The 14,204-nt window shown below is 43.4% G+C and overlaps 1 protein-coding gene across 6 annotated transcripts in view; it reads right to left on the bottom strand.

Annotated features, from left to right (window-relative positions):
- Positions 1-10,352: 10,352 nt before the first annotated feature.
- The window catches only part of EVA1A (eva-1 homolog A, regulator of programmed cell death), a 215,849-nt gene continuing 211,997 nt past the window's right edge, over positions 10,353-14,204 (bottom strand). For all 6 annotated transcript variants that reach the window (XM_062573205.1, XM_062573206.1, XM_062573208.1 and 3 more), the window contains one exon: positions 10,353-11,804. In XM_062573205.1, the coding sequence (XP_062429189.1) occupies positions 11,434-11,804 (371 nt within the window). In that variant the 3' untranslated portion in view covers positions 10,353-11,433. The remainder of the gene's footprint in view (positions 11,805-14,204) is intronic.

Raw genomic sequence — 14,204 nt, 5'->3', positions numbered from 1 at the left:
GTTCCGCCTGAAGGTGAGGGGGAATTTCTTCCCTGTGAGAGTGACGGAGCCTGGACCAGGTTGCCCAGAGAGGTTGTGGAGTCTCCTTGTCTGGAGATCTTCAAGGTCCGCCTGGATGCAACCCTGTCTATCATGCTCTAGGTGACCCTGCTTAGAGCAGGGAGGTTGGACTAGATGATCTCCAGAGGTCCCTTCTAACCTTACAGATTCTATGATGACCCAACTGATGTTGTTCCTGCCTGCAGGAATAGTGAGAGCTGGGTAGTGCTCTTTGGAAGGCTACAACTTTAATACTAATAAATCACTCAGAAAAGAGGAAGGGTAATTACTAAGCTGAGGGCAATAGCAGAGGCTGCGTTGTGTTTGGGACGCTGAACTCTTCAGTGCTAGGGAGGTTCACAGGCAAAAACAGCTTTAGGACAGTGGGGAACTTGATACCTCAGGACACTGTCTGAATTTTTTCCTCTGAATTTTTGGATGACAGCGTAAGTCATCAATAGGTAGAATGACTGAACCCAAATTTACAGTCATTATAGTAACTTCTATACAGGCCTGACTGATAAATCAATGTGAGAACTCTGGAGATGAAAGGCACCATAAACTTTCCTAACTTCGAGGGAGGTCTTTACAACAGGAGGCAGAAGACAGGCCTCAAAATCATATATACACATTACTTTTGAGGCACAGTGCTTAGCCGTATTGTGCATTTTGTCATGTTTGTTAAGCATCTCGTGAAATTTTTGCCACAGTCCCAGTGACTGCTCAAAACATACATAGCCATTAAGTCATTTTGCCTCTGCATCATAAGGCAATGAAGGAAAATATGCCCTTTGAAACAGAATGAACATGCTGATGGAAGCTCAGCAGGGAGATTATTTTTATTGCTATGGCCATGCTATGAATAAATCCAAAGATAAAATATAATGTTAGAACCACGTGGCACATGGAATTGAGGCTGGTGGATGAAAAAAAAATTACAACCAAGGTAATCTTGCCTTCAAAAGTTTGTAATTATAAATCACATTGCAAAGGTTTGCCTCTCAGAAGACCTAGGTAGTTTTTGAGACAAATTACACTAAAGCAATATTTAGTGCCCTGCACTGAGCTAATCAATGCAAGCCTCTCCCCCAGACCTTGAGTTCATCAATATTTTGTACATACAAATGGAAACAGTATCACATTTTAAACTGTTTTGCATGAAGTAGTTTTATTTTACACAAGAGTGCACCTATGCTTCTGTTTTTCCCATAGGGACAGTAACTGCACACCAAAATGCCACAGAAGCTGTTTTCCCAGCACCCAAGAACCTGTGCAGAGTGCAAATTCCTTTTGTGCCCATGATTAGGTTTACTTCGTCTGCTGAATGAGGCAGCTATCCAGAGCTGGCCAGCCTCTTTGGATGGTGGTCAAGCATAGGCACAACGATACATGCAGTGCCCAAGGGTGCGCTTCACTGGGAGAGATTTTGATCTTGCTTTTTCACTGGATTTTTCCCCCAGCTCTGAGATGGGCATGCTAAACATAACAATGCCCTTTGTCCTCACAGGCACATCAGGAACAAACTCTCTGCAAAGCTCTCCAACACTTCCATGATCATACAAAGAGGGAGAAGGTGTCATTGCAAGCCATGCTAGAGTTTCAGATGGATTTGGAACACAAGCCCAGGAGGGGAAGTTTGAGGGAGGAGTATCTGCAAAGAAATATCCTATTATTACCCATTGCACTGAATGAAACTAGAGTATGAGATGTTCCAAGACACATTTTTAATATAAAATGTCAGTTGCTTCCCTCTTTGCTATACTCCACTTTACGACTGCAAACTCTGGCAAGCACCCACCAGACTGATGGCACCCATGGGATGTCAGGGGCCTCAGCGAGCCCACCAACATGGTGCCAAGAAAGCAAATTCAGGACTTCCAGCTTCCTCAGCCATTTAAGTAAATGGAAAATCTCCAGGAAATACTTCTATAATAACTTCTTTTCCCTTAATTGGTCCAGCTACTGCTTGGGGCTAAAATGTCTCCACATGAGAAGATCACTAAGCAGAAGATGCATCGAATACCTCTGTATTACTGCTAGATAGCTCTATGGCTAGTTTGAGGGTCCTGCATTTATCTGAAAGTCATGTATTGCCTATGGGAGCAGGTGTCAGTGCCATAGGCTGGCAGGAGCCACTCTGATCATCTAACATTACATCCTGTCTCATATACCAAGGCCCTCTCTAAACTTCTATTTGATTTAGAATTCAGTATGTCATTTAGAAACCCCCTATCCTGACTAAAAATTTTCTCAGTCACGTACAAACCACCACTTGCTAAATTTTTCCAATTGCAAATTACTTCCATTATTAGAAAAGTCTGATTTATGTCTAGCCTAACTTTAGCTTTAGCCTCACTGGCTCTTGTTAGTAGAAGTTGCTGAGAAGTTTTCAGCAAAACATTTCTGTGTTTAAAAAAAAAAGAAAAGAAAAAAGGCAAATTTGTAGAAAAGGATTAGTTACAATGGGATTTCTCAACTCATCCCCATTAGGTAATTTTTAATTGAAACATTCCAGATTACTAGTGAAAAATATGTTAATATGTTTTGTTCTGATATTTTAATAACCTGATATAAAATAGAAGTGGTCCAAATCAAAATGACACATTCAAAAACTATATAATCTTTAATCCTTTCCCTGGAAGGAGTCTGTGTGGGTGTACAAAACATAAACAATGACTGCTGTCACTTCTGGTTTTGCTTTTGAATGGCACTTTATGATAAGGAAGTAAACACAATAACTCATATTTAAGTGGTACTTTTCCATCTTGGAAATATGAGTATATTTTATTTGCCAGTGTATAAATATGCCTGTGCTATATCACATCCCATCAGTGAACTGAATTGGAGTACAGTGTCAGCCATGCTAAGCTCTCTTTAGGAGAAGAAATTATTTCTTTTGTGGAAGATATAGAGGATCTATTCCTCATCAGAAGATGTTTTCAGTGCTGGAATTGGGTCATGAACTAAAATTGCATCAGGCTGTCATCCAAAAGGAACGTGCAGCCTCCTGGAGAGTGTCATGACCTGGCTCCTTACATCTGCACAGGCAAACCTACCTCCAGAAGGATTACAGCTGGGAGGGGTTTTGGAAGGCCTTGGAGTTGGGCCTAGAGGGGAACCTAGAGAGCAAGGTGGGGAGTGATGGCCAGAGTCAAGGGTCTCTATTTCCCAGCCCCCAAGGTGTCCTTGGTTCCTCGCCTCTGTCCAGTGTGGGACCACACATAGCATACCATTTATAGCTCCCCAAGATCCCATGCTGTTGCCTGCTTCCTCCCTTCAGTCAGCCTTCAGTGAGCAGACACCAGCTTTTCCTCCCTTTGCAGCAGGTCACAGGATGCAGAAGCCTTGTTGTTGTCATGGGTTAAGGTGGGACCCAGTGGCTTTCAGCCCTGGGAGCCCTGGTGCTTCTTCCCAGTGCCTGGATATGGCTCAAGGCAGCTCATATAGCAAGGAACAGACATCTTGGAGAAACACTAGGCCAGTTGGGAGTGATGTCCAGCAATGGGTCGCACTAGCTGGAAAGAGGTTGAGCTGCTGGTGGTGTCGTCCCCCTCCTCCCCCCCCCTCCCCACCATGGGCCACATGACAATCTGGATAAGGACCATAAAAATCACATCACATAAACTCCAACAGCAGGTGAAGCCTCCTGAGATACTGCTGTAGCAGAGGAAGCATCAGCGGAAAGTCACAAAAAACATGCCAGGATTGTGAGTGGCACCTTCCAGGGACTTGGCAGGCAGCATTCAACCTTCCTTTCCAGAAAAGGCAGCCTTTAGAAATGTTGTTTGGCGAGCACCAAAACACACACGCGCCTTACTTTTCAGGCAGTATCATTAGCAACTGTTTTTCAAGGTTTCTCAAGCCTTCTTGAACTTTCCATCTGAAATTATCCCTTTAAAAGATGCCAGAAAGATGCAGATGCTTTGCTGGTTCTATAATCAGTCTGGGACTCAGACACGTAGGACAGCTATGGGCTGAAACACTAACACTCACACCTCACTGGACTGTTACTTTTGAATATTACAGTGTCATTTCCAGAAAGGAAAGCAATTCATACAAAGAAGAGTTTAGAAGAAGCACTGGATGCCTCTGAGCAACTCTGTTACTGGGTAGTCTCGAGACTTCAAAAACGCAGGAGCTGGAGAAAGGAGAACTTCTTCTGTCCCTTAAACAAAAGTCCCCTTACCTGAAGAATGAAGCGAGGATCATTCCACATAAAAGGATGTTTTTAAAGACCTTTGCAAGAAATGGAGTGCACAAATTACTGGGGTTTTAAAAGCCAGAGGATGTTTTTCCAGCATAGCACTACTTCCACAGAAAAGTGCTGCAAGGAGCTTGAGTTTCACTCATGATACAGAAAAATATCAGACTCCAGACACAACCAGAAAATAAACGAGCCAAGTCAGGGCCCTGACAGGAACTGTAAAGAAAGATGCCTTTTCATTTAGCTGTCCTTTTTCTTTCTTTTTTTTTTTTTTTTTAATGCCACTTTCCATCACATCCTTATAGCTTATATTTCTTCATAAAGTCAAAATAGGAAGGGAAAGGTGTTTGCTCATAGCTCAAAGAAAGCAATTTGACTTTGTTCCCGTCAATCATCATTCTTTGTCCTCAGAAAATGCTTGCTCCAAAAACAAAAGCTTGCTAGGCAGAATGATTGAAGCTCTCAGGAGGTGTCAAAGTGGTAATGTTTGCATTTGGCAGAGGATGTAAAGATTTGGCAGAAATGGGTTCCCCTCAAAATTGGGTTTGCCCTGTCCAAACTCAGCCACAACATCAGGATTTGCTCTGCTTAGCAATCACCCAGCTTTGTTCAAAACAATGTCTTTTAATGGGGAAAAAAAATCCAAAGCCAGGTTTTGATTTTTCCACTCTGTTCCACACCCATTTGTTCTCTGACAGAAAAATGACAGATGAACTAATGAAAGCCAAGACCCATTCCGCTGCCGTGAAAAATGTGCCTTTTCTCAGCAGTAAATGGAAAAATGGTAGCAGAGGTCCCCACCAGCTAGGAGAATGAAACAAGGAGGAGAGTTCGCCCACAGGGATGTGGCCTGCCACAATTTACAATTCTAGCTCTAGTTGGGCATTTGGGGGGGGGGGCGTGGGAGAAGAACAGTAAGAGGTTACTCAGCAAGGGAGCAACATAGGAGGGATTGGTCCATATCAAAGAAAAATGCTACCAAAGAATGATGTCACTCCTGGGGATTGGGCATTAGCACAATATCAAGCCCCTTCTATTCGTTAGATGTTTGTCTAGAAGGACAGCAGACAAGAAAACACAGCAGCTTCTTTAGAGGGCTCACTTTTCTAATTAACTTTAAGAAATACTCCCCCGGTTGAGAATAGTTTCTTTGTCCATTTAGAATAGTTCATTTGTGTAATTGCAAAAAACGAAACGTCCTTGGTTTTGCATAGGTCTTGGGAAGCAGGTTTAGTCTTTAATTTCACCAATTGATTATTTATACCATTTGGATGACAGGGAAAGAGAAAGCAGGCAAAATTAAACATAAAATCAGGTGGTGGATTTTCTTGGGTTGGACATTGCTGTCCATAAAAATATGAGCATATTTTGAAATATTTTCTGGTTCTTGGTAACAGCTCTGTGTGATTTGGGAAGTAAATGGATTTACAAGTGTGTGAGTAAATGTGTTTCCCTGCTGCAGATGTTATGTCCATCTTTAGCACTGAGTTTCTCTTTTAGACATGGGAGGCATTCACATTGATCAAGATGCTCATGTAGGAAGAAATGTCTGTGCTGTTCCCACTGAGCCACAGCACCTGTGTGGAGAGTTGTGTTCGTGTCAGGAGGGTTTATTCTCTCCATCAGTCTCTGATTAGAGTCTGCCTGAGGTCAAGTTGTCCCTCATCCAGAAACTGTTAGCACTGGGCACCCTGACTTGCCCTGTACACTGTGAAGCCAATGCTGATGCCTGCATAGATGGGCAGCTTACCACCAATACATTCCCAGACCACATGACCACATGTGTCATGACCACAGTGTCTCTACATTACATAAGATTACTTCTTGCTAGCAAAGCACAACTCTGTTCCTCTGGTTCTTGTAGAGCTACAGCACCAGAAAACCTGGTTTGGTGAGGACAGCCCAAGCCTCATGAGTTACCTCTCCACCTTCCCAAACTTGCTCAAGAACTCTGCTCAGAGGCTTGGCATGCAGCACGTTGGTCCAGCACCTCCTTTCCTGCTGGGGGACCTTCCTGAGCTGCCCACTAGAGTGGAGATGCAGGGGAAAGAGAGTCGAGTGGTGATGTCCATCAGGCTGCCTCTGAAGTGATGCTGGCCATGCTTCCCATCCAGAAATGCATCCTGCACCTCACCACACTGAGGGAAACCTTGGACCAGCCATACTCTTTTAGCATTGAGAAGGACAAAGTCAAGGCTGCTTTCCTTTCATTCCTTCATTTTTTTTCTGGAGCGGTCTATGAGGAAATCATTAGGTTTTTATAATAAGGACAAGCATCCACCAGAATGCACTTCCCAGAGCATCTACCACACATACACTTCTGAATAGCCTTCAGGTGACAGTACTTCAGCCAGTACGTAACTTGCAGTGTCACTGCACCAGTGATTTAGGGAGAAGGGCTCCCTGATGCAATGCTCCAAGCTGTGGCAATTACACTGCTGTTGCTGGAACAGATCCTTTCAGCAGACGGGTGAACTGCAGCTCCCAAATCAGCTGATTTGGTTAATTATACTAAACTACCATATCCACTCAGAGCAAATGAGCACCTTAAGAACAGGATGCAGCAAGTGCACATTTATTGCAACATAAACTGTAGTGTAATGAATCAAGGTCATTACTGCCTTTTTTAGTGAATTATACTTAACTGTGACAGCACTTGAGAAAAATCTCAAAAATAAACTAATATATCAAGAGAAAGAGGAGGAAAGTGTGTGAGGAGACAAGCTATAACTGTTCCAAGAAGAGTGATCAAGGAAAGGCAAGCAATACCTTGAGATTATTTTTTTTCCGGGTATCTAAGGACACTAGAAACTCAGATCAGATTATTAAAACTTCACTATGATAGAGACCTCAGTAATGACTGTGAGCAGAAGGATTTCTAGGCCAGTCTAAGATGATTAATTGCTTGCGATGCCTCAAGAAACTCAAGAAAGTCCATGCAGCAAACGAGGAAATTCAGATCCCCACGGCACCATGAGCATATGCTTTACATTCTGGCAGTACAATGGCTAAGCGAATTTGCTTTATTTGTGCAGCCCCTGGGGTGCTGAGCAAGATGGCAGGCAAGGGGTTAAGTAGTGGCACTGCGGTTTCTGGCAGGGAAAGGCATGGCTCATTAACTCGCTGGAATCCTTTGAGGATATGAACACCAGGGAGGACATGGGAAAGGCAGCAAACGCCGTATTACCGAGATTTGCAGGGTCCGTTGAACACAGGTCCACATCGGAGGTCAGCGGCGATAGACTGGATGATAGCGGGAGGTGAAAATGGCCCTCAGAGTCAAGGGCAATAGGAAGTGAGAGACTGAGCATTCGACGGTAGCAATCTACCTTTCTGCAGTCTCTTCTGTTATATTCTGTAACCAGCCCAGTCTGCCACAGGAGAGTAATGAATGTGTGTCGACACTTCAAAAGTCTGACCCATTCCAGGTGTTTAGGTTCTTGCTGGAGCAGGAGCCTTGATTTTCCAACCCATCATTGTCATTTACAAAACTAGCATAATATAAGTTATGAATCAGTAATTTAATGACCCTGTTGTCATTAATCCAAGCGACCTGTACTTTGCAGAAGACTTAAAGTGTCCAGGTAGGTAGCACTGCCATTTCACTTCCCAAGATTCACCTGATACAGGCCTACTGCCCAAAATACTGTACGCAGTAATTACAGCACCATCTCCTTTAAATACAATACCACACAGGTCCCCATATTACCAACTGTCCAAGCAACTCAGAATCTAAAATTGCTCTCTTATCTCCATTTTATAAAGGCACTTATAATACACAAAGGCATCAAAAGTATATTCCCCACAGAAAATGAACTCAGCATCTTTTTATCCAGAAGATCTGTGAATAGGAAATTAATTCATGAAATTGTAAAAGTTGATTTCAACTCCTTTCTGTCTTGGGAAGTTCAGCAAGTGTTATTCTGATAATAATATTCGACTTTGATGTACAAAATTAAATAAATGTGGAAGCAGAAAGTCAAGCTAGGCACAACCGCCTACAAGAGGGATTCATAGTAGCCTGGTAGAGAAGTGCTCTCTGATCTCTGGCCATGAGAGTATTTAAATGCTGTGTGTGAGACAGTGCAACACAGAAGACTGAGAGCAACCAAATCTAAAGTTCTGTGCACTTAAGCTACTCTTCTGTGGACTATGAAATATGGATTTGACCCCCTCCTACTGTGACTCTGACTCTTCTATATTCTGACTCTATATTCTGAGTGTTTTAGCTCTGTTGGTTTACAGAGTTAAAGGCAAACCAGTGATTCCTGCCCTGTGAATCTTGACTGTTTCCCCTCCCCAAAACTATTCAGCAGTTTGGGGACAAATCCAGAAATAGTCACAGAATTACTTATGGTAGCTCAAAAGATTGTTTTGTTGTTGTTTTCCTTTTTTTTTTTTTTTAAGTGAAAGCCTTTTAAATGCCTGGTCCTGAGACAAAAGGAGCCAGAAGGTACATAAAAGTACAGCATGCACTTTAAAAACTGTTTACTTCTATTACACCCTGTTACCTAGGGCAAGGCTGAGCTGCGCTTGTCTGCTCCACTTTGAAAAGAGCCGTGCATAACCTGATCCTTTGTCTTGCAAGCTTCAGCAAGGAGATTTACACCAGTGCTAGTAATGCTGGGGAGGACTGTCCATCAGTTCATAGCATGGGCTGAGCTGTGATTTACACTCGAAGTAGGTATTTCAATCCCTTGGTTGTATATGAAGCACACTCAGACTTGCTGCACTTGTTCTTTTGTCTAGTCAAAAATATTCATTTGGGGAAAAACATATACATAAATTCATTCATTTATAGCATTTTTAACTCTGTTTTGCAACATATCTCTGAGGACACAGCACTCCAGTTCTGAAAATTTGCTGTCCCTTAATGACCAAGGTTGAAGGAAAGTATCTTGTTACAGGAGAAAACACATGGCCAACAAAACTGATCCCACTGAGCTCATCTTGTCACTCTGCTCCTCTACATCCTCTCCACAGTGCACTCAACATTCCTGCTAAAGCACAGCACCTGGTGGCTCATCTGGGATTCAGGACATGCCTTCTGCTTTATTACTAAATATCAGCCATAAAATCCATCCCAGGTCAATACTGAATCTTTGCATTTGAGGCTGCACTAGCTCAGGAAGAACTGCTCTGCAGCACTAGTGTTGCCTTCCCAGACAAAGCCACTTCTCGATGGCTGGCCTGATCTCTGATAAGATCTAGCTTTACCCATTGCTAAGTTTTGCTCCCACCCTGCAAGTGCCAGGAGAACGCAATTATGGGCTCTTCAAATGCAACTTCCCTGGGTCAAGAAGCACTATGGGGATGCTTCAATCCCCTGGCCACCCCAAAGCATACCAGGAAGGCTGGGTTGGTGCTGTCCTGCCACGCAGCTCTGATGTGGCAGATGAATCTGCATTCTTCCCTTGGGGATGCTAGCCCCATCCTGATGTAACTAGCTGTGTTGCAAGCAAGTTTGTCTGTCTTCATTTCTCGGTGATGCTAGCAGAAAGCTCTGGGCAGTCAGAGCTTTTGCTCATTACTTGCTTTGTCAGCACTTTGCAAAATTTAAGTATACCTAAGTAAGGAAGGAGCACATCCCAGAGCCCTGCAGGCTAAAGCAGTGCATTGAAGACCTTGCTACACCAGGTTTAATACCTGAAGTGTGGTGACTGAAGTCACAACTTCAACAGCAAGATAACAAGCAGGATATCAATAACCCCTCTAACACTCCACAGGGCAGCTGGAGGAGCACTAAAATATGTTTTACCTTTTTTTCCAAGTGCTATTTTGGTTCATTTCACATTTGCTTCTGGTCCTGCTACAATCTGGGACTGGGACAGACAGACTCAAAGCATCATGAAATCACTAGGGCTCTTTCCCTTGACATGGGTAGGCCCTTTGAGAACCAGTTCATCCCTCAGCTGCTCTTGCCCATGTGCACCACAGAAGTAGACTGAATGGGCAGAGGCCAAAGAAAAAAGTGTCTCCAGGTTCCTGCATGGAGAGGATGTCAGTCCTGATTGCCTGCAGAGGTATATTACCATTCCAACGCATTTCACTCCCGCAACACCTATGCCAAAAGTGAGGATGCAAATTCAAGTGTGTAGAAGCAAACCAGAGTTTATTTAGCATTTATTTCCCACTTTGCTGTCATATGTGGCTTACTTTGTCTCCATTTTCCTCTGGTAAACATAAACTTTTTTTAATTATTTTTTAATAAAATATATAAAACACTGTGCATTGCTATTCATAGGAAAACTGTAGTTTAACAACAAAAAAAGAATAAGGCACATTCCTGTGCAGCATCTTCAAATATATATATATATATATTTAAAACAAAACAAACAAAAAGAAAACTCTTTTCAACCTCTTTGAGGTTGTTAACATCTCAACAATCACTGACACATCTCTTATATTACTGTAATTTCACTGTTGGTGGGTTGTTTGACAGGGGCCAGTAGGGAGAACAGATTCAAAAAAAAAAAAAAAAAAAAAAAAAAAGGATTTAATCCCTGAGGTGTCAGTAAAAAAAATGCTCCCATTGAAAAGAAAGACTAAAAGACAGCCATAAATAACTGTATACACTATGGCAAACATCCAAGCACCGAGATGATTTCATGATGGAAGAATCCCCCACCCACCCACCCTGTTTTTCAGTTCTTAACAAGTCATATTTGCCGTTGAGCTTTAATTAGGTTAATCTCATGGCTTCTGAAGTCACAAGACAGTTGGTCAGGATGTACATCCCCCTCCATTGCCAAATCATTTTCCAACCCTGCAGTTTTGTTCACAATTCTCTCAAGATCCTCAGGAAAGGGAAACCAGAAAATCCAAAATCAAAACCAAAACCTGGATGACTTCTCTCCCCCACAAAGAGAGGAGCAATCGTACCGCAGCACAGCAAACTCAGAGCCCCACGTGGGAGGGCGTTAATTGTCAGCTTTCTGCCTACTACCAAGAAATGAAGTTGGCAACCACCTCTGTTGTAATCGGAGAGTCTTCGTGGAAAGGAACGATAGCAGTATGTCGGGGAAAAGGAGACAGGGAAAGCTTTACTGCTGTCCATCCACACCGCACCAGGTAGCACCCCTGAAAGGAAAGGGGGAGACATCCACGTAGTGCTCCTTTCCTCTCTCTGCTCTTTGTCAAACGTGGAGGACCCCAGGCCGCAGTGCTGGACTGTTGGGATTTCCCATCGCTTAGTAGTAACGGTTCAGACTCCTGGTCCCTGGGATGTCCGGCTGGCCGTTCATCCAGATCTCCCGGATGATGCGCTCCCGCTCCTCCAGCCGCTGCGCTCGCTCCAGCTCCTCCGCCGAAGTGAAGACATTCATATTCAAAGTCCTCTCAAACCTGCGGTGCCTGCGGGCTGACAGGTCCGAAGTGGTGTCTGAATCATCGTCGCTGTCGCTGCAGTCGCTGTCGCTCTCCCGCTCCCGCGGAGGTTTTTTTGCGGCCGAGCGTTTGCAGTCAGTTCGGCAAGACACCCTTAGCACCAAGGCGAGCAAGGTCAAGACGAGTCCAATGCACACTCCAGAGACAAAATACAGAGCAGCTCGCTCAGGGTTTTCTGAAAGGGGAAAGAAAATGATTATCAGAGACAAAAATCCCTTAAAGCGCACACAGCTTCCCTGTGCGAGTACCTGCAACGGTCTCTGGAAAGGCAGAGTTCCTGATGGTCCCTATTGCTTCCAAGCCTTCTGTTGCTCTCCCCAGGGAAATCAGGAAAGGGAATTTAGAGGGCAGATTTGCTGCCAGGTCATTTATCTGCATGCAGAATGTGGGCTAGCAACAGCTATGTCTTAGACTCGTCTGGAATCAAAAGGAGCAACCCACAGAATTAAATTCTGATTTCAGTGGCGATGCGAGTGGGATTGAGGTGAGGATGCTGTATACTCAGCAACAGCTAAGCGCACCTTTCTGCCACATCCGTTATCATTGTACGAGGAATAAAGATAATTATAAAGCTTTATACACTCTGAGCTGTCACCAAGCTGCAATGGCAAGCCATGCAACATGGAAAATTGCATATTATTTATTCACAGGTTTTATTTGCTTATCTAAGGCAAATGTGCTGGCTTCCTGCCCAGACCACCAAAATATATACCTGTGCTACACAAGCACAGTTGGAGTTAGTGCACTAACAGGATGGCTACTGCATAACAACATTTCAGAGGTGATACAACAAGACGCCAAAGGATCCACAACACCTTTCAAACTAGGTCATCTTGTTTATTTACTACTTTTTTTGTTGTTGTTCATTGGATTTCTCAGAAGCATAATTGTGATAAACATTATTGCGATTTCCCTGGGCTGAATCATCTCAGCACATTTCAGAGTTATAGATATACTGAAATAGAGAAGATGAATCAAGCAGAAGTCCCAATGCCCTCTGTATTCTGTTGTGTCTGGCAGAAGTCCTGAAAGGACTTCAAGGATGGAATTAGTTCCTCAGATGTGTCCAGCACCCTTGCACTTGTTGATGGACCTGTAACAGTTCCCACCAGCTGAGAACCAGCTGAGAAAGATCCCTGTGACTAAATGGCTCCACTCTATCTTCACTTTCTCCACTGTATTTTTAGAAATTGCTCTCTCCTGCTGGTTTCCTTAAAGGACAGTTTGCAGAAAATGAACTGGAAACTCTGAATATTTTCAAAACTCAACAGGACATGAAATTAAGCAACCTGCTCTAACTTGAAAGTTGGCTTTAAATTTGAAATTAGCCATGTTCTGAGTAGAGAGTTGGACCAGGTGACCTCAGAGGCCCCTTCAAGCCTAAATTATTCTACAATTCTGTGGTCAGAACCCAAACACTGATCTGTGTATGGTCCAAGGCTCTGTGAAGGCCATTGCCTGGAGATGCTCATGGCACCGCTATAGGCAGTTCCTTTTTTTCTCTGTACATTCTCTCTAACCAAAGGGATCTAAAAAGTTACTGATAGGCCAGGGACAAGGAAGATGTTGTGCAAGTCTGAAATTTGGCTAATAAAATATGAGACTGTAGCTTAAGTGGTTAGAGCAGAGGGCAAAATGAAAAAATAGCCTGAAGAGGAACTACAACAAAGAGGGAAGAGAGAACTGCAAATGAAGCATTCAACAAATGCTGGTAAAAAGAAAGGAAAGAAATGCAGCAGTAGTTGGAAAGGGTAGTGAGGCCAAGACCAGAGGTTTTAAGCTAAGATATTTTGACAAGAAAGAGAAATCCAAAAGCCAAAGGTAGAGGAGAATGAGAATGGGCATGAAGGATGTGCCAATAGCTCTTGTAGGAGTCTAGCTGAGTGAAATCTTGCCTCCAGTGAAATTAATGGTAACACTGAATTCAAGGTGCAGAACTATATCTAAAACTGCAGCCCTGCCTATGGAATAGCAAAGACACTGTTTCTGGTACTGGGTAAAGTAGTGACCTCAATTCCAGAGATGCAGAAACCCCAGGAAAACTGGAATCATTCTTGATCCTGTTTCTACCTCCAGGTGTAATATAAACCAGGACACTAACTGCAGAGCTTTCTTTACAAATTGGCACATGAAAGGCTCCAAGGACACCCAAAATTGGAAGAACAAATGAGCAGGACTGGTCTATTTGCCGTGCAAGACGTTCAGTCCAGCCTGCCTCCTCCCTGCCTGCCTGACAGGATGCCAGGCACACTTTTCTGAGCACCACATTCCTGCACACACATGGGCTTGATTTCCTTGCATTAGTTCCACTGCTCACTCCTTTAAAGCAACTCATAAAAAAACACAGACTGGAGCCTGAGACACAGGCACATGTGGTTTCTCTTCCCCCATTTTTGTCCATGTCTTGCTTTTCCTCTCTCCTTCACATTCCTTTTTCCCTGCCACTGTATACAGCTCATGAACAAGCTGTAGCTCAATTGCTAGTTAAGCAACCATTTTTCATACCCAGCTTGTGCTTATATCCATAGTCTTTCATTCAGTGAGATGGCTGTAATTGAATCTTTGGGCTCCACTA

The sequence above is a fragment of the Rhea pennata genome, chromosome 3 (genome assembly GCF_028389875.1).
Source record: "Rhea pennata isolate bPtePen1 chromosome 3, bPtePen1.pri, whole genome shotgun sequence".
NCBI classification, from domain to species: Eukaryota; Metazoa; Chordata; class Aves; order Rheiformes; family Rheidae; genus Rhea; species Rhea pennata.
The sequence above is the reverse complement of the archived record's forward strand: the minus strand, read 5'-3'. Positions and strand labels throughout refer to the sequence as shown.